At 29.4% G+C, this 26,767-nt stretch overlaps 1 protein-coding gene across 1 annotated transcript; it reads left to right on the plus strand.

The window, feature by feature from the left end:
* LOC129975331 (zinc finger protein ZFP2-like) lies at nt 1-26,686 on the plus strand. Its single transcript, XM_056088394.1, has 5 exons — nt 1-89; nt 8,290-9,375; nt 10,448-10,542; nt 14,254-14,415; nt 24,855-26,686. Exons 2-5 carry the CDS (start codon nt 8,783-8,785, stop codon nt 26,123-26,125), a joined length of 2,121 nt encoding a protein of 706 aa, XP_055944369.1. The 5' UTR covers nt 1-89; nt 8,290-8,782; the 3' UTR covers nt 26,126-26,686.
* Nucleotides 26,687-26,767: the final 81 nt, after the last annotated feature.

Raw genomic sequence — 26,767 nt, forward strand, 5'->3', positions numbered from 1 at the left:
CCGCATCTAGGAAAAACGATCTGTTTTTGTGATTGTTGATAGAAGATTGTGTTTAAATTGAACTTCCATTTCTTAACTTTTAAATAACTGTAAGTAAGTTTTAATTGATTCATAATTCTTTTTATTTTGAAAGAGTTCATTTTTTAAGGAATAGAACGTCCTTATATATGGCTAAAATAAGATAGTTATTGTAAGGAAATGGAGGTTTGTTCTCCAGCGTAGCTGTATTGAAACTTTAATGCTTGCTTCTACCGTTAATAAAAAACTCGTCAAGTATTGTTTGCATTTTTTTTTTTTTTTTTGAGAATGTAAGATTATATACATATAATCAATGTTCAATCAATTCAAATGATGTTGTAAATGAAAGTATTGCAAATTTCCTTTTAAGATTTAGAGTTAGAATAAATTATTCGCAATTACAATATATCATATGAGAGTGAAACGGTGGTGAAAAGAAAAATAATTGATGGTTGCTTTTCCCACACCATGGTATTGAAAATTTTTTTCATGCTGTTGTTTTTAAATTATGTTGTATGCTATTGTCAATTTATAATTATATTGTTTACTTATTTTATATTTTTAACCGTGCTACATAGATTTCAACATGTAAAAACATAGAATGGTTAGTAAATGCATTTTTTCAAAATCAATTTGAAGCATTATGTTTACAGAAAAAGTTGATTCTACAAAATAATTTCAAGATTACCCTAGTTCTATTAAGGGAATAATTTAATCCTTCAGTTCTTTTAACTGTTATATGTGCATTAAAAATATTTCTGAATTCTTTTTCTGCAGGTTATATATTTAATTTGACCTGGAACACCTGTTTTTCTCTTAATATATCCATTGAATAAATTTCACTCCACTTCTTCCCTCCTAAAAAAATGAAAATAGTTTACCATAAAATAATGCTATTCTAATTTTATTATATTATTAAAATTCTGAATCATTTAATAAATATGAATGGAAATGATATAAAATGTTTTTAATGTTTAATAACTGTTCTAAATCATAATTATAACATTTAATCATTAATAGTATAATACTTAAGAATTTGAACTACATAAATTGTGATTTTTTTTTAATTAAATACAAAGGAGAATTTTAAATATATATTAATATCCTGATTGAAACAATTCTGTTCAGTTCATTTAGTAATAGAATAATCCATCCTAATATTAAATATCAATCTTGTTTATCAAAATTAATAAAATTGATTTTTATAAAACTGTTCTTTTATAAGCAATAAGATATTTGTGATTTTATGCTCTAATTATAAAAATTGGTTTACAATTTTCAAATGTCACCGATATAAAATTCAACATTAAAACAAATTGAACAAAAACATTAAAATAACATTAAAAAAATTGAACACATTGATAACATTAAAAAAATTGAAAAATTGATTAACATTGAAGAATTGATAACATTAAAAAAAATTGAACAAAAAGCAAAGATATTTTTCAAGAAAAATGAAAGAAAATTATGGCAAACAATTTATTCTTAAAATGGTAATGCAAAATCTGAGATGTGTCATCAAAACATACCTGTCTACTCCCAACAATGTGTAGTCTAATGCTAATACAATCTTACGCTTAATGTGTAGCTGAAATCAAAAAGTTACAACTAAGAAAATATTGTTAATATAGAAAAATAAAATGTATTAAGTACTTAAGTAAATGAATGTTAGAGATATTATATATTTTGCTTTATGTAATCCATTGGTAAATTAGAAATATTTCCATGAATTTTAAACTCAAAAATTATTTAGGAAATCAAACATGCAAAAGTTTTCACCGGTCTGCTATAAGAAACTGACTGGCCACAGCAGAAAGTAATTCATTGCTTATTCTCGAATAGTAAGGGCAGAAGGAGTTAGTGTTCCAGGCCACTAAAACAAATGTATTGTTTCCTCAGAAGCCCCTATAGTGTCTTGTATCTTTTCAAGATATACTAAATAAAATGCAAGAGCTGCAATAAAAATTCCTAGGATTATATTTGGCAAGAAATAGTACCAAATTAATTTACATGCTGATACTTTCGATGGAAATGGAACCGAAAATATCTGAAGTAGAATATGTCTATTCCGTTTTATTAATTAAGAAACATAACATTTGTTTTAAGATAAAGAACCTAATTGTTCAATTTAGATAAAAGTTATTTACCCATCATCATATCCATAGTTATTTATCCATTATCATCTTATAATTATTTCATTGGTTATATCAGTAAAACCTCATTTCCTACTGTGCATATTTCTATAAAATTTATTTTTAAGATAATGCAAATTTCTTTTGCTTGGTATATTAAAACTCTCAGAAGCCAAATGTGTTAGAGTTAATACCCATGGCACAAGATTTGTTCATTAAAAATGCTTGCCAAGATGCATTTGGTGACAGAAAAGTTTTTTGAGAATTCTCATTATTGCTGTGTTTGAAGGTTAAGATAATTTTTCTTACATTTGAAAGAGAAACTTGTGCATTCCAGTGTGCTAAAGAAATTGAGTTTCAATTATGTTAGGAATAAAAGGGTTTAAGAAATAGTTATTCAAAGTGCGAAATGTTACATGTGTTTATGAAAAGTACTACGAATTTCAAAATATTATAAAGTTATGAAAGTCACATTTTTGCTGTAAAGCTTTTTTCCAATATAGTATCTCATTTCATGTTTTTAAAAAATATAAACAGTTAATTCCATTACTCTAATGGTATGGTATCTAATTCTAAGAGAGTAAAAACAAGCAACCCAAGTTTAATTATTTGAGAAATCATATATATTTCACTTCTTAAATGAAGATGACTGCAAGTTGATAGAGACTGACCTGCAAATAGGATATTGAAAATATTTATTTTTTCTGTCATCAATACTTTTTAAAAGTTTGGAATAATTTGGTTGAATTCTTTTGAGATTTTATTATGAAAAAAATTCTGATCTTTCTGTGATATCAGAATTTGATAACATTTTAGATATAATATGATAGTAGATGTTATTGGATGAAATTTGATGTTTACAGGCAAATTCGAGCACTCATGCCTTTTCTTAGATGTTTTGGGTTACTAATTTCACTATGTATATAAAGAAGAAGAGTAAAGAAGAAGATTTTAATGGGCAGATATCTGATGATTCTTTAATTACAAATTGTGAGAGAAAATATTTATATGTTTATTCACCAGAGAGCTGACACAAAAAGGAATATTTGCAATTCATATTTTGTCTAAAGAATGCTCTTACTTTCATTCTTTCTTTAACCACCTTCTGAATTGCTGCACTAGTGTTCTTTGCTACCAGAATTTTTAAACAATAGCATGCTTTCTTCATTTTGCATTCTGATTGCTCTTTATGAAGACAGGCTACAATCAGATCTGCTATCAGAACCTCCCTTGGTATTGTTTGTATATTTTTTTACTGTTACTTTTGTTTCACTCTATTCTGGAATTTATAAAATTGAAAGTACATGCAGTTTTAATTCTTTCAAAGAAGATGAAAATGGCTTTTGAAAGAGTAGAAATTTTATTGCTTTCTTTTGAAAACTTGAGAGAGTTTCCACTATCTCTTTTCAAGTTGAAGCAAATATATTATGTAGTGTTTGCATTAGTATTCATTTCTTTACTTCAACTTTATTGACCAGTAGAGTGTGTCTTGGATGTGAAAATTTATTGTTTGTTTAAATGCCTTTAAGTTTGTTTTAATTCTAAATATTGGCTAAAGTTTATACAGGGTTAAAAATTTATGTGAATTGTGAATATATGTCGAAGTATGGAGATATTTTTCATCTGCACTTGGTTTTTATAATACGTAGATAATGATTTCTTTTGTTAAGTTTCCAGCACTGTATATTTATTTCAAAGTTTTAAGGAGCAAGATAAGGAGCAAACAAAATAATACATTTTGCCCTTGCATCAATAACAATCAATACACCTCTGGCAGCTCACATCCTTATTTTAAATTATTTATATGCTTTAATTGCCCATTCATTCATCCCCCTGTCTCCTCAATTCAGGCATCCCATTTGTGATGTGTATAATGATTATTTCTTGGGAAAAGGGGGAAAACTTGCATAATAATTCTACAAATTTTTAAAGAAAAACACAAGTCATATTTCAATTGTTTAATGAAATAGAAAGATACTTTCTTGTTTACTTAGAGTCCTTGTTGTAAGAAAATGTTTTGAGCCTTTTTTTGTTGAGATTTAATAGTCAATTTTAGAGTTTAGAAGTTAATGATAGAAGTGAGTTTTCTTTTTTATTTTTGAACAGAAATGAAAGTTAATGATTAATTGCAATACTTAACAAATTGTTTGGAAGGGGAAACTAATGAATATTAAATGTAGCATTTGGCTAGAATTTTTTTAATTATTTTTCGAAAATGATTGAAATTATTATTTGAATTGATAAAACAATTTTACTTTAATTAATAGATTTTTTTGATAGTGTAACTAACATTTTGTTAGGCAAAAAAAAAAAAAAAAAAGCTTTGTTTTTGTTTGTAACCAAAATTTTAAAATTACCATCTAATTTAGATACTATTTTTCTAAAACCATTTTGTTTCTATGTTCACTAAACTTTTATTGACTTAGATGTTGCATGGCTTTCCAATGTAACAAATTGCAATACAGTTAATTTAAAATACTAAGATTTTAGACACTTAGTGAAATTCATTCTGAAAATGAAATTTTACTCTTTATATGTTTTAAATTTCTGATTAACACATATGCTAAGACTTATGACTCAAGCAATGCCATGTGGGTAGTTCTAGTAAATTAAATGAGTTATTATAAAAAACACTTTTTTATAAATCTTCTAAATTTTATTTTTATTTTTAATTTTTCTGATATTTCATTTATTATTTTTAGTGTGTCATTTTGAAACTAATTTTTCATAAATTCTCTTAGCCATGTGAAACTCATATATAAAATTAAAAAAAATATTAAATTAATTAATAATTAATGTATTGATTAGTAATGACTTCATAAATAAATAAGTGTGTATAATTTGAAAACTATCCCCAACACAAACCAAGTGAAAAATCAACTAAAAAAATTCATAATTAAAAATAATCATCTGTAATAAATAAGTGTGTATAATTTGAAAACTATCCCCAACACAAACCAAGTGAAAAATCAACTAAAAAAATTCATAATTAAAAATAATCATCTGTCAAACTGGAAATTCCATCTTTGCAATTGTGAAACAAGTGAACTTAAATAAAAGAGTATGAAAAGATTTAACTTTTTAGATTTGAGTTTTTTTAAATGCTTTTTCAATTTTAAATCTTCGGGGGGGGGGGGTTAGTGTGTGTGTGTGTGTATTTACAACTTTTAAATCAGACACATGTTTACATCCTGAGTACTTACTCATTAAAACCAGTTTTCTGAACTTTAATTACAAATAATATTCTGAGCTGTGTAATTTAGTTACTGCCAAAAATTAAATTGTTATTTTGCAGAAAATTATTATCATTTAGCAGAATATTATTACCTATTTCCAAAATTGCAGCATTGATTCCATCTTTCAAAGCACGTGGGAATGATTCCTGTAAACAGTACAATTTCGAGCTTTATAGAATTCATCCCCTCCCCACCTCTCACAGCATTTTCCATATCACTAGTAAAGGTTATTGTTAAGAACTGATTTCTACTACTACTAAGAGCTAAGCCATTTAATTAAAAATCAATCGGTTATTCTTCCACTTCAATATCCAGAATTACTGCAACACAAAAATACTTTTTCCACCATCTTAAAATTCAAAAATTTATATTTTTTAATGTTGCCAGTTTTGTGCTATAAATATTTTTTATAAAGTTAAAAACTGTTTAATAATATTAATAAGCACATTTTATAGCAATAATTTTCATTGTTTGTAGTGGCAAACTTTCTCCCCTAGTTTTATTGTGCTAGTTAATCATAAATATGCCTTCAGTATATATAGATGAACTATATTTTCTTTCTTTTTTTTTTTTATTTATTTATTTTTTTTATTTATTTTTTTATTTATTTTTTTTTTTTTATTTATTCAAGCCATAAATTAGAAGAATTTATAGATTGTTTTTTCATGTCCTAAAATTTTAGCTGAGTTATTCCGATAATATCAGAGTTTAGAGAGAAAGATAAATCAGTTTGAATTAATTTATACTTTTGAAAATTTTTCAGTTTTTTTTTTCTTGTTCATTTAATTATATAAGATATATCCATTTAATATGAAGAGTTTTTCAGCACATTTTATTTGTTGAAGGAGTTTAATTCTACCAAATTAAACTCGTATATCTCTATTGGAACTTAATGAATATTACAGTATGTAGCATTTGTTCTCGAATTGGCAAATTTGTTTCAAGCATATTTGATTAAAGATAGATTTGTCCCCCTCCACCTTTTTTTAAATATATAATTAACCCAACATTTACTATTTTTATGGAATAATTTGGGAAAATAGTATTATACCAAATATTTTTTTATTACATCAGTCAAAAGCACATTTTCTATGCTCCTGTTTTTAACTCTATTAATCATTAAGTTCCATTAGAGATTAAACTCGTATATCTCTAATGGAACTTAATGTATTTTACAGTATGTAGCATTTGTTCTCGAATTGGCAATTTTGGAAATTATGGTGATGAATTTCCATAGTTAAGTCATAGCGATGACCCATCTGGCAATAGCTAAGATTATTTTTACACCTATTAAACTTTCTATTTGATGCTTAGTACTTGATTTCTTTTACACTTTATTTTCCTCTGATTTAATGGAATTTTGAGTTTCTGTTCCACGTCATCAGTGTATATATATATATATATATATATATATATATATATATATATATATATATATATATATATATATATATATATATATATATAATGAAATTTTAAACTCTGATTTCTATTTAATTAATTTCCAAGATTTTATCTTAATTTAGCCCATAGTAAGTTCATTCTCTTATTTTTTATCCAATTCCACTTTCTCTACTTAATTAATTCAAGAGAAGCTATGTAATATTGCTGAATCGGCTAAAAGCCTCTTTCCCACACTCCGCGTGAAGAGACAAAATACCGCTGATGAGACAAATTCTTTTTTAAAATCTCGCTGTGTTTCCCCTACCTTGTCCGCGCCTGTAGCGGAAATCCCTATCGAAATCTCATCATATATTAGCACTATGAAGAAATATTTTCCCCATCAATTTCTCGGGTTATATAAGACCAGGGATAAAATGTCCAAGAGCTTTTTCCTCATTTTGATTTCTGTTTTGTGTGTGTGTTGTTCGTCGCTCATCGCGTGTACATATAACTGCTTCTTCAAAATGAAATAAAACGATGTCATGAAATCAAAAGTATCTTCACTGTCTTCAAACTGCATTCTGCCTCGCATAAAATAACGCTTATATATATATATATATATATATATATATATATATATATATATATATATATATATATATATATATATATATATATATATATATATATATATATATATATATATATATATATATATATATATATACCTCCCTAAAATAATACAGTATATATATATATATATACTGTATTATTTTCTTAAAATAATATTCATTTGAAATTTTTTTTCATATTTTTATGACTTTTATTTTTTCTTAACATCATAAAACTTTTGCATAAAGGTGCTAATCGTTGTATGTGGTTACATTATAAAATTCATTGCGATGTATATTTTTTATTGAGGCCATCTAAATAAGTTTAATGATTTAATAAAATACCTAAATTCAAACTTCGATTAGTATTAAATTATATATTTAAGAAATTTTGATATATCAACATACATTACTTACATTTCAAGATTATTAAGTGAAATGCATTAAAGAAAGTCTTTATTTTTTCATGTTCACATAAATTTTTACTGATACTTCCAGGTATAAATTAAATTTATATCTATTTAGTTTTACTTTCCTCCAAATTCTGCCTACCTTCAAAGCCTATGCAAATTTTCAAATATTTCCGAAAATGGTCGATAGGTTTATAGATAGACGAATACCACCCTAAAAATAGCCCAAGACTAATTATCACTGATGAAATGGCTAGGAGAGAGTAAGATAAGAGAGTCAAGAATGGCTTTACAGTATTTCTTTGTTTTCTGTTAGGCTGGAGTGTTTACATCTTTTACAAACAAACAAGTAATAGCCACTAATTACAAAAGGGTAAATAATTTTATTACTGACAATAAGTCATACTAGTTATAATGTATTATAAAATTTAAATAATTGTCTTTTTTTTGACACTTAATTTCAGGCGTAACAATTGATGGGAAAAAAACTTTTTTTCAGGTTTATGGGAACAACGAAACCAAACAAGTGTGTTGCTTCAAAAGCTGTAAGATTAAATGTATCAGGAATAGATGGTTAAACATTCTAGCTGTTTGCTCAAGACAGTTAGTATGCAATAAACGATTTACTCTTCAACAAGGCTTACAATCTCATTACTTGCATAGAAGAAATATAAATATATATATATATGTTTATGCTACATATATAATTTAAGTAAATAAAATCGCCTTAACTATTTAAAGAATAATCTGCGACCTTATGAAAAATCTCAACCATTTATTTATGACATATATATAGCAAATCATTTGGACTTTTACAGTATTTAATTACTCATTGTTTATCTTCAAAGATTTTCAATGGTGCATGATTTAATGTATTTAATAAAGCACATGTAAAAAAACCATATCCTTGAGTTATTAAAAAGACATTTTCTGATCGACACAATTTAATTTATGCATTCTTATAGAGAAAAATCAGTATATGCGCAGTAAAGATGTGCAGTAAAGAGTTTTCTCAACAGGAACATTCAAATCCACATTTTGTGACAAATACCGAAGAGAAACCATATATCTGTGATGTGTGTAATGTCATGTTTTCTCAACAAGAGCATTTAAAGAATCATTTATTGATGCACAAAAAGGTGAAACCATATATTTGTGATATCTACAAAAGTTCTTTTTCTCAGCGGTTTTTCTTAAAAGACCATTTAATGATCCACTCAAAAGAGAAACCGCATGTTTGTGATGTGTGTAGTAAAGCATTTACTAAACGTGCAGATTTAAGAAGCCATAACAGGATACATACGAAGGAAAAACCATTTGCTTGTGAGGTGTGCAGGAAAGAATTTTCTCAGCGAAGTAACTTAAAGACACATGTATTGACGCATTCAGATGAGAAGCAGTTTGCCTGCCTGATATGCAAAAAAACATTTTCTCTGCGGGGAAATTTAAAGGTACATTTACTGACGCACACGAAAGAGAAACCATTTGTTTGTGATGTTTGCAATAAAGGATTTACTCAACATGCAAGTTTAAAGAGACATTTACTGTTACATAAGAATGAAAATCCATATGGAAGTGATTTGCTGCAATAGAGCATTGTGTGGCCGAAACAAAATCTTAAGAGAAATTTATTGCTGCATATTAAGAAAAGCTACCTATGTACACTTTTTTTTAAAAAAATTATTTCTTAGAGTTTTTTTTTTCAAAGTAATAATTAATTACTCAAAATATTTCTCATTATAATTTTCAATACTACATTTCTTCCTTAAATGGAATTTCATTTGAAACAAAGTCTTGAAGATACTATTACTTACAGTGTTATTATATTATGAAATATAATATTATTGAACAAAAAAAAAAGCCTTTGTTGATTTTGGAACAATAAAGATTGATGGAAACACTTTTTTTCCTGATGTATAGAAACAGTGATTAAACAAATGTGTAGTGTCTGAAACAGCAAGATAAGTTGTATTAGAAATTAAAATATTAAAATATTTTGCTCAAAGCACCATAGAAACCAAGACTGAAAAAAAAAAATGATAGGCATGGAAAATCATAATCGCCCAAGAAGCATGTACTGATCCTCATGAAAGAGTAGCCATATATTTGTGATATCTAGAAGAATGTGTTTTTATAGCAGTATTCCTTAAATTTACTTTAATGGACACATACAATAATAATAATAAGCTGTACTGTAAAGCATTTACTCAATGTAGAAATTAAAAATAACGTTTATTGACTCATACGAAATATAAATAGTGTTTTTGTGATGCTTGCAATGAAGCATTTTCTGACTAAAGCATTTTTAAGGGACATTTAAGGCACATCCGAAAGAGAAAGTGTATGCATGTTACAGAGCAATGTGTGATTTTCTGAAGACATAGAAAAAAAAAGGATATATATATATATATATATATATATATATATATATATATATATATAGTAGTTTTCCTTTGAAGACGTGATTTCAGATTTAATGTGACATTCAAGGCTTTCTATGTGTGAGGTTTTTAGTAAATCATTTCTTTCAAAAGAAATTGAAGATAGCCTTTATTGACCATGATAGATAAATTTAGACTGCCTTTTATTTGATTCCCGTTTAAGAGTAAACACATGCATGTACCTTAAATTGCAGTTTTTTCCTGAAACTCTTGTAGAGCATTTACTGAATTTCCAAAGAGCAAGAGAATTCATGCTCATATGATTTATATTGTACAGCATTTTCTTCTCAAAGCCAAGAACCCATTTAACAGTGCATGCATGAAATTGTGATTTATTTAAAGAGCATTTTCTCAGAAGCCTGTTTATACTATCATGTGCCAATAGATATGGGAAACAAAACCTTAGGATTGTGGCTTTTGTGTTAAAGCATATTCTTTGAAAGAAAAAAAAAATGAAGACATTTGTTGACAGATGGGAAGAGAAATGTGTGGAATTTGACTTGTTCCAATAAGTAAAATGTAATGACACGAGAGAGAGAAACCATACGTGTATGATTTCTTCTGAAGAACCATTTCAAAGGCTGATATTCTGTGATTCATGTGATAAGAAATGTCTCATAATGTGTGAATTTTAGTCAAATTATGAACCACTTTATATTTTAATTTATTAGAAGATCTTAAGTTGAATGTATTTCTTAAATAATTGCATTTTTCTTATTAATTTCTGTATTATTTATATTATGTTTCCATGACCTTTTTATTATATATATATATATATATATAGTGAGGTCAAAGTCTTCACCAAATATTAGTTGTAATTGCATTTTTGTCAAAAGTCAGATTAAAACTTGACTTTTTCTTCTTCTTCTTTTTATCTGGTGTACAACCAACTGAGTAGTATCGAAGTTTTAATTTTCTGGAAACCAAGTTTGAAATATTAATTATAATTTTGCAAATTGAAGAATTGCAGTTTATTCCAGAATATTGTAAAACTAAATAAAATGCTTCTTTTTAACTGCAATGTGAAACATGTGTTACAATTTTCTTTTGTGCGACTTTTTAATTTGAATATAAAATAATATGTAATGAAAAAATATGTAATCAATGCATACATTGACATATTTACACAGTCAGTTATTTTTTATCCATTATGAAATATTGTTTTCACAAAATTTTACAATGCAAAACAGTATTTTAGCTATAGATTTTTCTAGAAAAGCTTCCTATTTTCCGAATTTAAAATTAAATGCATTTTAAATCTACATTTCTTATTAACTTTGTCTTGGTATGTGTATATTTGAAATTTATTAGGCAAAATTTCTGATATTTCATTTATATTTTATAGTTTAACTACAAGCATAATTTAGTAAAAAAATATCAGCTGTAAACATCAAAAAAATACTTTGAAAACAAAAAAAGTTTATGGAAGTTGCAGAATTTATAATTTATGAGAACTCTAAGGATTGTTAAAGTTAAGGATTAATTCTAAAGAAAAAATTTCTATTAGATCTCATGCTAAAAATTCTTGTAAATAAATAATAATAATAAAAAAGTTTTTCAAAACATTTTTACTCCCAAAGGTTCAAATTCTGCCATTCTTTAAAACGATTTTTTATTTTTCTCATTTTTTAAAAAACTTTATAGAATTTTTGTTTCTTAATGAGATCTCTGTACAGATTTGGATAAAGGTTTGTCCAAATTGACAAAACAACACGCAGCATAAACTATTGAAATGGAGAGCATGAAATTGGACTGGAAGTTGCTTCTTGGGTATTAAAAGTCCACTTAAAACGGATGTTTTAAAATTTTAATTGGAAGTTTAATTAAAAAGTGAAAGCAAAATTTTATTTTAAATAGTAATGTATGAATAAAAATATTTTTTTTCTGTCATTATATCAAAACATATTATCACACTCTAATATGTGCTGATATAATTATTTTTACACCATCTTAAAGATTTAAAAAAAGTAACCTATCAATGATATCAATTTTGATTGAATGAATGCATTTTTTTCCTTTAGTTTTAGTAATTTTTGAAAAATTAGTTTTTAACACAATTTGTAACAATTATTTTTATCGGAATGACATTCAAAACAGTATAATTGCCTCATAAAATTGTCGAGTGCTGTGATTTTATCGCTGTTAACGTCGTGGAAAAAAAAAACTTCCTGTGCTTTAAATTAAAATTTAAAAACTTGAAAGCAGCTTATTTAATAAGATGTTTTACTTGATGAGCATTGTTAAAGTTTGAGGCATTGCGACATATTGTCTCGGGCTTTCTTCAAAAAACACTTTTTGAAAATATATAATCTGTCATGTTTTTCTATAATTTTTTTAAAGATAAAGTATTAAAAGCAGGTTTTATTCGACCTTCGAAATATGAAAACGTTCGATTCTTTTCTATTTAGAAATATGATTTAAAAAACTCAATTACAACATACCATTGTTCTCCCGTCAATTTCAGGGCAGTTTTGTCTGTTTTATGATGGTAGCCATCCAGGAATGCTCTCTTAACTTTCTAAGGCTGCAAATAAGGTCTCAAGGTGGTTAAATATGGTGAGTTAGTGCAAAAGGAAATATGCCTTTTTCGTCTCTGCCATGTCGAATCTTATTTGTTACTACTATATATAAAAATCGAATTCAAAATGTTTGGTCATGCTATGTGTGTGCTTCTTCCGACATTTTCAGGAATGGTGCATTTATCTAAATTTAATGCTAATTTGTTAATTTTAAGAAATGATGGCAGATTTTTATTGTTATCTTATAAAAGTTGACTTAATTTTTTAGTAATGGTAACTTTTTTATTTTTATGTTTTTTGACAAAACTAAAAAGATCTTTTTTATTTTTATGTTTTTGACAAAACTAAAAAGATATCTTTTTTATTTTTATGTTTTTGAAAAACTAAAAAGATAACTTTTTTATTTTTATGTTTTTTGACGAAACTAAAAAGATATTTGTTTTATCATAGATGACATTGTGCAAATACAGAATTAAATATTGAAAGTTAAAAAATACATATTTAAAATTAATTTTTAAAAACTTTTTTAACTATACACTGCATTATTATATAAAAGAAAACATGTGTTTAGAAATATGTGATATTTTCGATAGCGATTGATTTATTGATATAGCGATTTACAAAAATGCTTAGTTTTTGCTAAGGTGCTTAAAAAAATTATAAATTTTTGCAGCAGTTTCTCATTGCGCACCCTAATAAAGTAAACTCGCTGTGTATGTATAAGAACCTGTGTACCATTGTTTTTCAATAAATAAATAAATAAAAGTTTTGATATTTATCCGGAATTTCAGTTAATAGGAGGGTGGAATACTTGTTTTAGTCTCGACATCAATTTGTAATCAATATAATGCTCTAACCAAATGGACTGATTGCTTCCACTAGTGCTACAAAGAATGAAATCCAAAATTATTCATATTAAACCTTATTATTCTCTAGCTGAGAATAAAAAGGTTGTTCAAATGAAAAGGTACGAAATGACATTGTAGGTATAAATAAAGACTTTATTCAAAGTATACACCATAGGCCTGAGCACAACGATCCCATTGATTAACGAACCGAAGGATTCTTTATTCCCATAATTCCTGTGGTCGTGACGAGACCCAGTTTTCCACAATGTCCTTGAGTTCGCCGTCCGAGTTGAAGCGCTTTCCTTTCAGATGTTTTTTTTCAGGTGACCAAACACATGAAAATCGCAGAAGGACATGTCCGGGCTGTAGGGTGGATGGTCGAGCTGCTCCCACTTGAACTTGACCAGTTTCGCGTTGTGACCCTGGAGACTTGTGGATGCGCGTGATCATGGAGCAGAACCACACCCTCCGTGAGTTCCACCTTCTTTTGTTCTTGATGGACCTGCGTAGTTTTTTGAGTGTCTCACTGTACACATTGGAGTGAATGGACCTTGGAATCGGGAGTGATGTTAAGGAGAGCTCGCTTCAGCCAGAAGCTATCTCCTGTAGTGGCGGAAATTTGGTGTAATGTAGCCTTGCTTTTGGTAAATGCCAGGGACTTTATGTGGTCCTTGGTTGTTGTTGGTGGAATTTGAACTGACGCTGCTCTGCGTAGCAAAGCAGTCCCCTGGTGAGGAGGGAGAGGAAGGTGGAACGCCGTCCAGTAGGAACTCAGCTGGAGTGGGGAGGGTGCGTTTGGGTTGCAATGCAGATCGCAGTATGTAGCCGGCTAGTAATTGAGTGTACTACTTAGGATGATCTATTGTTCGTTCAGAGCCAATCAGCATGCGTTTACAAGGGATGGAGTTGGGTTGGGTTTGTCATGATAGCGAGGAAGAGGGTGATGATGAGATTTTAAAGTAACATTACATTTCTTGGTCTATTGATATGGGGTTGGGGTTATATTTTTCAATAGCTTTAATTGCCTCGTTTTCATATTTATCAAGTTTGTTGAAGAAGTTCGTTGCTATTTTCTTTATTGTTTGCTTGAAAGTGGGTACATGAGGGCTTTGTAAGTTTCAGAACTGGGCATGGCCCAGGTAGCACCACATATTCGTCTAATAATTCTATTTTGCTGACTTTCTATTAATTTTAGATTTGTTTTTGCTACATGTACCCAAACTTGACATGCGTAGGTCAATATCGGACGCAAATAGGCTGTGTAAATAAGCATTTTAGTGCCCCTGTGCATCTTTGAATTCCGAGAAATTAAGGGGAAGTATAAATGGACATTGGTCCTTTTACTGTGCTCTTTATAAGAGCTTCTGCTCTCTCCTGCGCATGCTCCGATCTATGCCGGAGACTCCAATCGCTTTCCTAGATATCTCGCTACGTTCTCCCATAGTGTCACGGGCAAGTATGTTAACGGTTACGTTGTTACGATGTTTCGTACCTTTTTTTTGAACACCCCCTATATTTTACTTATAATTTGTTTCCTGGTTTTATTCATTTGCAGATTAATCTGGACCATTATTACTCCTCCTTTCACCAAAAGTGACTTGACGAGAAGTAAAAATAGCTTTAACAGATTTTCCCAGCTGTAATAAAATATAGAAATAATTGCTAAATTGAGTGGTTGTCAGTTATTAAGTGGTTGTTTTTATTAGGGGTCGAGTGGGTAATAAGATGCCATGCTATTGAGATTTACCCATTAACTCTGTGTTTTAAAAAGCTCGGAGCATTGCCATTTTGTATCTATTGGTAATTTTTTAACACGAAATCGCATGAAGTATAAAGACTTGTATATGCAGTTTTTTAAAATTAAAAATATTGTTATTCTCAATTAACATAAGTCATTAATTTTTTTTCTCACTGATGATATAAAAAGAAATTTTATATTAATTTTTTTACGCTTCCAGAATTAAAAGAAATTTTCAATGATTTGATAGAAGAATCAAGTATTGTTATTAATAAGAAAAGTAACATGAGTTTTAAAGTTGATGTTTATCATCGGCTTATTTTTGCATGTTTTTTGTCGACAACATTTTTCAATTATTCTAAGATTATTTTCCTTAGCAAAAAATGAATGCATAATTTAAATTTTCAAAGAATGAAACGCATCAAAATATCAATATTAGAAATTTTTAAAAATTAAGACTTTTTTTTTTTTTGCAAAATTTATTTGTGTAGTATATTTTGAATATAATTATATTTTGACACTAGCACTAGCCGCACGGCGTTGCTCGTGGAATAACATCCAAGAGGAAAAATTAGCTTTTAAACTTATGTCTAGCCTGTGCATGTCACGTAACATCAAACAAACTCAAAAATATATTTAGAAACCATCAAAAATAACTACAAAACAATTTTTAAACTCACATTCAGAAATATTTAGACTGTTAAAAAAGCGAGTTCGCAAATTGTACAGACTAAGTCTATGGCAAAGGATACCGACGTGCTCTCATTGGTTTAAGCTTTGGCATCTATTTGGCAATGTTTTGCACTCATAATAGTGTAGTTTTCGCTTACCTGGCTCAAACTTTGTACCTTTCATTAGTTTAATGGAAGATACGAGTAAATATCAACACGATCCAATTTTTATTAATATAATTGTTTTCTCTAAATAATACTAGTAATACTACTAATACTAATTATTAATAATAATAATAAATATTACTAATAATACTAGTAATACAAGTTACTAATGTTGTTTATGTACAGAAGTATAAAAACTAAATAAAAGTAATTACTCAACATATGATGCAGCAATTAAATAATTCTTATTTTTCTATGATTTTCGTGCCTTTATTATATAATTTATGCAGTTATTGAAACTTGTTGCTGAGCGTTTGTTACTTTCCCAACAAATACATATGGGGAGATGATTACTTAATGCCCAAAACGTTTAAATATGTAAGCTTTAACGGAATATGCGATTTCGTAGCTAATTTTTTTTAGTTGTATCAAAATAATATTAAGAAGAAACACACACAAAAAATATTTTTAATAAATTGCGATTTTTATATTTCCTGAATTTAGGTTTCAGGATTTGATCTTTTCTGCTGTATATGTGTTCCAGATTAATATTACATGTAAACCGTAAAAAAATGAGGGGGGGGGGGTAAATTCACAAATTTTATTTATTTTTATAAAAATATATTTCGGTATGGCATCTATTATGAGTGCAAAACATTGCCAAATAGATGCCAAGGCTTAAACCAATGAGAGCACGTCGGTATCCTTTGCCATAGACTTAGTCTGTACAATTTGCGAACTCGCGTTAAAAAAGTCAAAATATGATATGTTCAAAGACTCACTCACTAAAAATGTTCAATAGAAAAACTTTTTTAAAATTTAAAACTATGTAAATAAGTCATTGTACCCACAGTTCCACAGTTGTTTATCGACTCTGTATAACCTGATATGAAAGTAAAATTAAGCTTGCTTCATAATATTTTTTTGTAAACTAAATTGACTGGTTTTCCTCCTGGTGCCAAGACAAAAAGATTTTGTTTGGATGCAACTCTAGAAAGTGCCACATAAAGTTGTCCATGAGAAAAACATTCTTCGCTTAAGTCAATTCCAGCAGTGGGAAACTTTTGTCCTGGGGCTTTATTTATTGTCATGGCGAAACAGAGCCTAACTGGGAACTGAATACATTTAAAGGAATGCGGTAAATCTGTTGGAATGAGAGAGATCTTTGGTATCAAAACCGATTCTCCAGCAACAGAGCCAGTTAAAAGTACTGCCTTAATAAAGAATTTTTCAAACCTTTTATTTGTAATCGAGTGCCATTACACAATTTTGGAGGGTTTAAAGTACGTAATAGTATAGGAGCACCAACGTTTAAAATGAGTTTGTGTGGAGTTTTGATTCGCTGTTTAAAATCAGACGTACACAAAGAAATCAAATGCAAAGCACAGATACTGCTGTTTTACGCATGCGCGAATCGTAGTAGGAAAATAATTAAAATCTCAATTATAAAACTCCTTTTTTTATTTTGATATGACATCAATATGCTAAAACCTTTCCCAATAAATGCCATACAAAATGGTACAAATATCTGCAATATCAGTTTAGTATTTCTCGAGTTTTTCTCTTTCAAACATACAGACGCTGTCAGGAGACTTCATTTTATACTAAGTTTAGATACAATTTTTTAAAATGGAAAATTTATTTATTTTATGTAATAACCACCTAGAGGCTATTAACTGTGCTGAAAGAAAGAAATGGTAATTCAGGCTGAAGGAGTTTTCTTTAAAATTATTGGAAACGGGCATTTGTTTTACTAATGCGGTTCCTGACTTTTGCTAAAAATCCAAATGAATAGCATTTAAAATATTCACATTATAAATTTTTCTGTTATATTTATCTGAACGAATTAATGTGCTTTCTGTCAATTCGTATTTTAAAAGTATTCTCTTCGTCTTTTTTTTTTTTTTTTTTAATTCGAAAAGAAATTTGACGAGTAGTAAGGCATTGAAACATCCTCATATTCGAGATTCTGAAGTATTAAGTGCTCTTTATTTAACATTTTATTAACACTTACTTTCAACACTACCGACGAGATATCTCGTCTTTCAGATACTTCTATTGATATTTGTCTTTTCATGGAGTTTTTATCTAATTCATCCTTAGCAATGAATGTGTTAATATTCAAAAAATAATCTTGTTAATGGTACGAATTTAATTACCGGTTTTTTCCAATTTAATTGGGAGTATCTGAAAGACGAGATATCTCGTCGAGTATCAATACTCTTAAAATGTATTAAAATGTTTACATGTTCATAATGATATTGTTCAAATCAATTAATTTCATACTTTTCTGAAATTTTAAGATCTCTCATAATTTTAGTGCTGGCTTGAAAAATAATGTATTTCTTGCAGAAAAAAAAAAAAAAAGAGTCAGGGCAATTTTTATTTTCCCACCTTTTTATGGATAATATGCATTGCTTGGCTTTGTAAGCTTTAATGTTGTTTAATAAGGCTAACGATGTTTAATAAGGCTACCATTTGTGTTCTTAAAAAAAAAAAAAAAATTTAAACAAAAAATTATAAGCATTTTTTAAAAAAAAAAATGGTGTATATTTTTCCATCCTTTTGTAACATCTTTTTATTCATTTATTCCCCTTCATTTTTTTCTTCTTATGTTAAACGCCAGAAATAATATATTTATCTTTAACCTTTTAAGGTGTTCTTTCTCTTAAAATACCTGTTAAATATTGAAACTAAACCATGAATTCATTACTAATTTACCTGTCCTAGAAATATTTAATGGCTGGAATAATGTAATTTGACGATGTTTACGGATTACAGATCCTTGAAAGAGGTTTCTAAATAGGTTGGGCGAAATAATTTTATGGCAAAGTGTTTGCAGTTATTTTTTTCTTCACAGATGACCTAGATTGCGATTAAACAAATATCTTGATTTATTACTAAAGTAGATAAAGGTTTAGGAAATACGTAGCACTCTTCAACCTTTTGTTTTAATTAATAAAATAGCGCCAACTTGTTAAAGAAAGCCACGATTTTTGAAGTAACTTCTACACTAAAACTGCATTAAAAATTTAATTAACTGTTAATGTTAACGAATTCGAACGCCTCGAATTCTTTTCTTTTGTCTTTTTCTCTTTGATTTCCTACTAATACAATATTGAAATATTCTGTTTATTACAAATTTTTTTTGACTTTGTTAAAAATCAAAATAAAAAAAAACTGTTTAAGAAAGAAAATTATACATACGTTTTCGAATTATTTTTATTAATTAAATATACCCGTATTTTTTTTCCTTAGTGATAATGATTAAGTCACTTTTTGAGTTCCTTGTTTTATTTACTGATTTAACTGCTACACTATTCAATGGGCCGTGGTGGCCTGGTGGTAAGGTCTCGACTCCGAGCCGGAGGGTTTCAGGTTCGAGACCCTATTCCACCGAAGAACCGTAGTGTAAGGGGGTCTGTTGCATGTTAAATCCGTCATGACCAAACGTCCTCCCGCTGGTGTGGTGTGGAGAGGGGGGTGCCAGCTCAGGTGTCGTCCTCGTCATCTGACCGCGGTTCAAAATTACGAGGTCCGTCCCAAAATAGCCTTGTGTTGCTTCAAACGGGACGTTAATATAACTAAAACTAAAAAAACTACATTATTCAATAGAGGGGGGAAAATCACCTATAATCTCAAATATTTTACTTAGAGTGATTACAATTTTTATTCTATCTATATCTTATATACATGTATATTGGTCCTAAAACAAATAGATTCACTTCTAGCAAAACAAGAAAAAAATTTATCGAAAAAATACTCATTGCCTTTTTTTTTAATAATAAAGGTTTGCTATAGCCGGATGAGCAGATATTGATTAGTATTAGTATTAAGAGTTTCAGAGTATTTAAATATTACTAGCTAGGATTCACGTAGAATATAAAAAGAAAATTCCTCGATAGTGCACCCAATCATAACTCATTTATCTTTTATGGATTTCTGTAAAAGCAAAACAAAAAACATTACCGTATTGTATCGGCTTCCGCATTTAACACCCTGCGATTTCTATTACTAAACATTTTAATTTATTATTTTAAGAGTTATTTTCTCATTCCTATCCGATTGTTACTAAGTAGAATCGTGGTCGAAGACAGAGACTAAACTTTTGACTTCGTTTTATTCCATCCCAGGAGGCATGATTTATGTACAAGCAGAAACGACGAGCACATCAACATAACAAGAGCGAAATGAGTAAAGGCTTAAAAGAGATGGGAAATATTTTTTTCAGTGCTTATATACTATGAGATTCTGACCGGGATTTCTTTACATGTGTCGATTTAGGTAGGGGAATTTAGGTATCTTTTAAAAGAATGTGCTTAGGTTGACAATTTTTTATCCCTTCACTCAGAGTGTAGGAACCGCCGACCTAAGCAGTTTTACAAAACTTCAGTTGAATTAATTAAGTAAAGAAAGTGGAATTGGACCAGGAAATAAGAGGACATTTTAGAATGAAGTTAATACAGGTTAAATTAAGGTAAAAATTCCGTATGTGATAGTATTGAACTAAATTGAATACGTAATTATCATTTTTTTGTTCGAATTGTTATTTATAATCTCGTGGGTGTGCGCAAGACTTATCAGAGCTCCAAAGAGGGCAGATAGTGGTAACTCGTCTGGTTGGTACAGCGGTAACTACAGTTTGGGGTATCAATAGGCACCTTTTCGAAGGCTATGACCTATGCATAGAACGATCATGGAAAAATAACATCTGCTAGAACGAACTGTGGGAGAAATACCAAACTCACTGCGGGAGACAGGTGGGCATTAAAGAGGATTGTGACCACGGCAGCAAAAGTGACTGCTGGGCTAAATGAACATCTATAGAACCCTGTGTCGACCCATACAGTTCGAAAAGAATTACATAAAGAAAATATTTGGGGCAGAGCAGCGATTGCAAAACCTCTTGTGACAGATGAAAATCGGAAACAGCTAGTATAGTGATGCAAGGACAATAAAACCTGAACTGCAGATCAATTGAAATATGTTTATTTTTATGAATCCAGTTTCTCCCTATATCCCTCCACAGGCGGGTTTACTTTTTTTGAACTCCTACCGAAGCCTCAACCCAGACTGCCTTTTTCCTACAGTGAAACAATGGGATGGTTTCGTAATGCTTTGGGGCCTCATCTCGTGGTTTGGAATAGACCCTCTTGTCATTCTACATGGACAGGTAACTAACATGACTGTGTCACTCTTTTGGCCGTCCAACTGCATTCCACGGTTCAGATATTATTTCCGCTTGGAGATAGCACTTATCAAGATTATAATGCCCGGATTCATCGTAGTTGAACTGTTCAGTCCTGGTTTCGGGAACATGAGGACTCAGTTACACATCTTCTGTTGTCTGGCCAATCACCAGACTTGAACATCATAGAACCCCTGTTCGGAAGAAAAAGTAAAATCCCGTTATCCTCTTCCTGCGTCTATAGTGAGAGCAGTTTCTACATGAGACCACTTGCCATTATACAGAATTTGTATATGTCCATTTCAAGATAGATTCAGGTGGTTTTAACTGCCAAAGGTACTCCCTCACCGTATGAGGTACAAGATTACTTCCTTTTGTATGGGTTTTCCATTATTTTGGACGCTGTGAAGGACTGGGTCTCATCACAGCCACAGGAATTCTGGAAACAAGGAATCCTTCTGCTCGACACTCAATGGGATCGTTGTGCTCAGACCTATGGTGTATACTTTGAATAAAGTCTTCATTTATACCCACAGTGCCGTTTCGTACCTTTTCATTTGGACACCCCCTGTAATTAATTATATCTTCCGTGTTTGGCATTAATCTACAAGAAACTCAGACAAAGTAAATGTAAGTAGACTGCAAAATGAAACGGCAAGATACGCCCTTTCTTTATTCAAAGGAAATAAACTGTTGATATTATGAGATAATATAGAGTATATTATTTTCTTAATACTTATAAACAATTGTATATTTAAATTTAAAGTCGCAACTAGTTCACTCATCAAATTAATTGTATTAATTTCGCAATGAAAGAAATGTGTGTGATTTAAATTTCAGCAATGAAGACTATAATTTCAAATCATATCTAGAAATAGTGTTAAAATGAGTGAATAATTGCACAAGTGTAAAAATCATTAAAAAGATAATAATTATTATTTTCATGTTAAGATGATGGGAAAACAAGTATTTTTGTGTATTAACATTCTCAGAAGTTATCATTAAGACAAGTGACACTTTGCTTAATTAAAACTAACTTAAGTTTCCAAATATTCTTTGGGATGCAAGTTCCCACCAATCAAAGCATATTTGAATAAATTTTGGTAAAATTAAGTCAAAGACTTTGGCATCATGTCATGAGCCAACGGACAGACATAAACAAATAAATTTCCGCTTTTAGTATTAATAAAGATGATTGAATAATATATATTAAATAGAAACGATTCTTTTATCTGAAAGACATCATTAAAATGGGAATTTTTTAATCTTAACTCGTTTAGAAAAATGTAAGTAAATGTTATTAAATTTCCTCCGGAAATGTTTGATATGTTGATTTTTTAAAGCCACTTGAATGAGATATTCGCACAGTTCTTCTACAGAAATAACTGTGCGAATTGTATGAAAATTTTGAATTCTACTGAAGTTTTTGGAAGTCCTTCGGAAAGATTCAAATATAACATACTTTTCGATTTATCAGTCATTATATTTGAAAACATGTTTTTGTGCATTTTAATTATTTTTTTTTGTTAACAGTTGTCTTTATAATATAGTATCTAATACATATGTATGTATATATATATATAGTATTTAATATATATATTATCTAATTCTTTATATAGTTTAATTAATCTGTTGAATAAATTAGGTGTATTTTTCGGCTGCTAGATTATATTATTCAAAAATCTTTTATAGGTATAATAATTTAGATTTACTTTATAATATTATTTAAAAAATATAAAAATCCTGCTTCAGTTATCTTTTACATTCGTGGTAACGTTATTCATCATATTAACTACCTAAATATTAACAGAACAACTATTGTATTGTTGTTGTCACTTATGGCATTTTATAAGCCCACTGACAGTTATCTGTCAGGGACTTTAGCCGAGTGAGCGTCTCTTGCTTTTATCAGTAGCGCCAACGAGGGCCAAGAGTACGACTTAGCTACTTCATGCGTCATATTCGCTTTCACAACCTCTTTTTACAGGGGGGGGGGCACATTCACACACCTCACAGATAGAACACAGGAGAACAATCATGTCCGAACTGGGACGTGAACCCCGGATGCGCAGATCACGGGGAAGACGCAAGACTCTGCAAGGTCTTTCTTTCTAACCACATGACTAAATATTTGACGAAACAGTGGAAACAGTATAAATATCTTAGGCACAAACTCCATTGTTGATAATTAGGCAAAATATTTTTAATAAATTGCAAACTTTCGCCGAAACAATTGTCAGTCTAACAAATTCCTGTCTCGTAAAAGACAATTTTTAAAATGGCAGTAAGATTTTGTTTAATTTTTAATTAATTGAAATGTGGGGGGAAAAAATTCGAAGTTGTACTAACGCCGAAATTATTTGTGCCGAATTTAATGTGCCTTAACCAAACAAAATATTTGTACTGTTTATACTTCTCTTTCATTATTCGTAGAAATACCTAACGCAAATTAATTTAACTTGAAGGAAACCGGATGTAAGCGATTTGAAGATTATTGGATGTAGATTTATCGAATTTTGCTGAGGCATGTTTTGTGAAGACGATGTGCACATTTTTTTTTTTTTTATTGTTTTGCTTAATAAACCTGATGTTTGATATTTTTCAGGATTAATTTCCGAAACTGTTACAGTGCAAAAGAATTTTTAAAAATTTATTTTGAAATTCGACAGCTTGCCTTATCAATACAATCTTCGGAATGCACTTTTTAAAATTCGGTGTTTTACATCTTTATTAATTTTTAATTAATGCATATCTTTGCTACCCTAATTTAAACAATATTAAAGTTCAGTTCTTATTATGATATGTAAAACTACATTACTTTCTTGTAGGAAAATTCACTTGAAATTTTTTTCAGATTCCTCTGAATACTATATTTTCTTAATATGTTTTGAAATTGATACGAAGAAGTATTTTCTTTATACGCATAATTAGTAAATTATATTGTAAAATATATATTCATTCAGTTATTTCGGAGTTGTTTTGAAGGTATAACTTAATAATAGACATTGATGAAATTTATTTTTTAGGTTAATGGAAACTGCGAAATGAACAAGTGCGTCGCTTCTAATGAATGTATTAACAACGGATATCGAAAATGCCTCCAGATCGAACAAAATAACTAGCATTAAATATGTTTTGGTAGGTGTTTCATTTTTCAAATGGCTTATTGTATGATCACCTCATTAATATTGAAGGGACCTTATATGAGTGATATATAAAACGGAAATAAATAATTCTCTTATGAATTTTGTATTGATTTATAAAAATAAGTGCCGTCTAACAGCAATATATCTATATGATCATTTTATCAGCAATTACATTTCATGATACAACAAGATAAAAACCTTTCACTCGGTTACTGATGATTTTTTTATGAAGCATAATTTAAAAAGACATTCGTTGTCGCTAGGAGGAAAAACTATTTTTACATTATGTCCACTAAAATATTTAGTGATCAACAAATTTCATTTGAAATTTATGCAAACTTGTGAAAGAGAAATCTTCCAAGATGTGTAGTGCAGCATTTTCCTCACAAGAATGTTTAAAACCACTTTTATTAAAAGATACAGAAGAAAAACCTTATGGTTGTCACGTGTGCAATAAAGCATTTTCTAAGCAAGACTATTTAAAGAGGCATTTGAAGATACATTCGAAAGAGAAACTCCATGTTTGTGATGTATGCAGTAAAGCATTTACTAGTCAAGAAACGTTAAAGCAACATTCACTGACACATACAAAAGTGAAACCGTATGTTTGCGAAGCATGCAATAAAGCATTTCACACCCGAAACAGTTTAAACAGACATTTACTGACACATACAAAAGAGAAGCCATTTGTTTGTGAGATATGCAATCAAGCATTTTCTCAACGCGGAAACCTGAACGTTCATTTACGGAGACACGCAAATGAGAAGCCGCATGTTTGTGATGTGTGCAATAAGGCATTTTTTGAAACCTCAAGTTTAAGAAAACATTTACGGACCCATACCAATGAGAAACCGTATGTTTGTGGTGTGTGCAATAAAGCATTTTCTGAACGAGATGGTTTAAAAAGACATCTGCGGACTCATACTAAAGAGAAACCATATATTTGTGCTACATGTAATAAAGCATTTTCTGATCAAAGCCATTTGACAGCACATTTAGAGACACATACGAATGACAGGCAGTATATATGTGATGTGTGCAATAAAGCATTTTCTGTTAAAGGAAATTTTAAACGCCATCTACTGATTCATGCAGCAGAGAAACCGCACGTTTGTAATGTATGCAATAAGGCATTTACTACACAATCAAATTTAAAGCAACATTTACTGTCGCATACAAAAGTGAAACCGCATGTTTGTGAAGTCTGCAATAAAAGGTTTTCAACCCGTAGCAATTTGAACAAACATTTGCTGATTCATACAAAAGAGAAGCCATTTGAATGTGAGATATGCAATCAAGCATTTTCCGTACGCGGAAGCTTGAAGATCCATTTACTGAGACACGCAAATGAGAAACCGCATGTATGTGACTTATGCAACAAGGCATTTTTTGAAACATCAAGTTTAAGGGTACATTTACGGACGCATACCAATGAGAAACCGTATGTTTGTGATCAGTGCAATAAGGCTTTTTCTGAACGTGTTAGTTTAAAGAGACATCTGCGAAGTCATACAAAAGAGAAACCATATATTTGCGATACATGCCATAAAGTATTTTCTAATCAAACCCTTTTGACGGCACATTTAGAGACACATACGAATGACAAGCAATATATTTAGGATGTGTGTGGTAAAACATTTTCTTTCAAAGGAAATTTCAAGCTCCCTTTACTGATTCATGCAACAGAGAAACCTCTTGTTTGTAATATATGCAATAAAGCATTTAGTGCACAATCAAATTTAAAGCAACATTTACTGACGCATACAAAAATGAAACCGCATGTTAACGAATCCTGAGATAAAACATTTTTACTCCGAAACTATTTAAACCATACAAAGGAGAAACCATACAATACGAAACTGTTTGACTCATACAAAAGAGATACTTTATTTTGTGAGATATGCAATCAAGCATTTTCTGTACGCGGTAGCTTGAAGATTCATTTACTGAGACATGCAAATAAGAAACTACATGTTTTTGACGTGTGCAATAAGAAATTTTTTGAACCTCAATTTTAAGGAAACATTTACGGAAACATACAATTAAGAAACCGTATGTTTGTAATGTGTGCAATAAAGCATTTCTGTCAAATAAAATTTTAAGCATAATTTACTGATCCATGCTAAAGAGAAATCGCATGTTTGTGATGTATGCTATAAATCATTTTATCATTGACACAATTTATGTAATCATTTACTGAAAGCGTAATTGCATACTTGAGACATTTGCAATAAATTATTTTTTATATTAAATCTGTGCAG

Source organism: Argiope bruennichi, chromosome 7, assembly GCF_947563725.1.
Source record: "Argiope bruennichi chromosome 7, qqArgBrue1.1, whole genome shotgun sequence".
In the NCBI taxonomy this organism is placed as follows: Eukaryota; Metazoa; Arthropoda; class Arachnida; order Araneae; family Araneidae; genus Argiope; species Argiope bruennichi.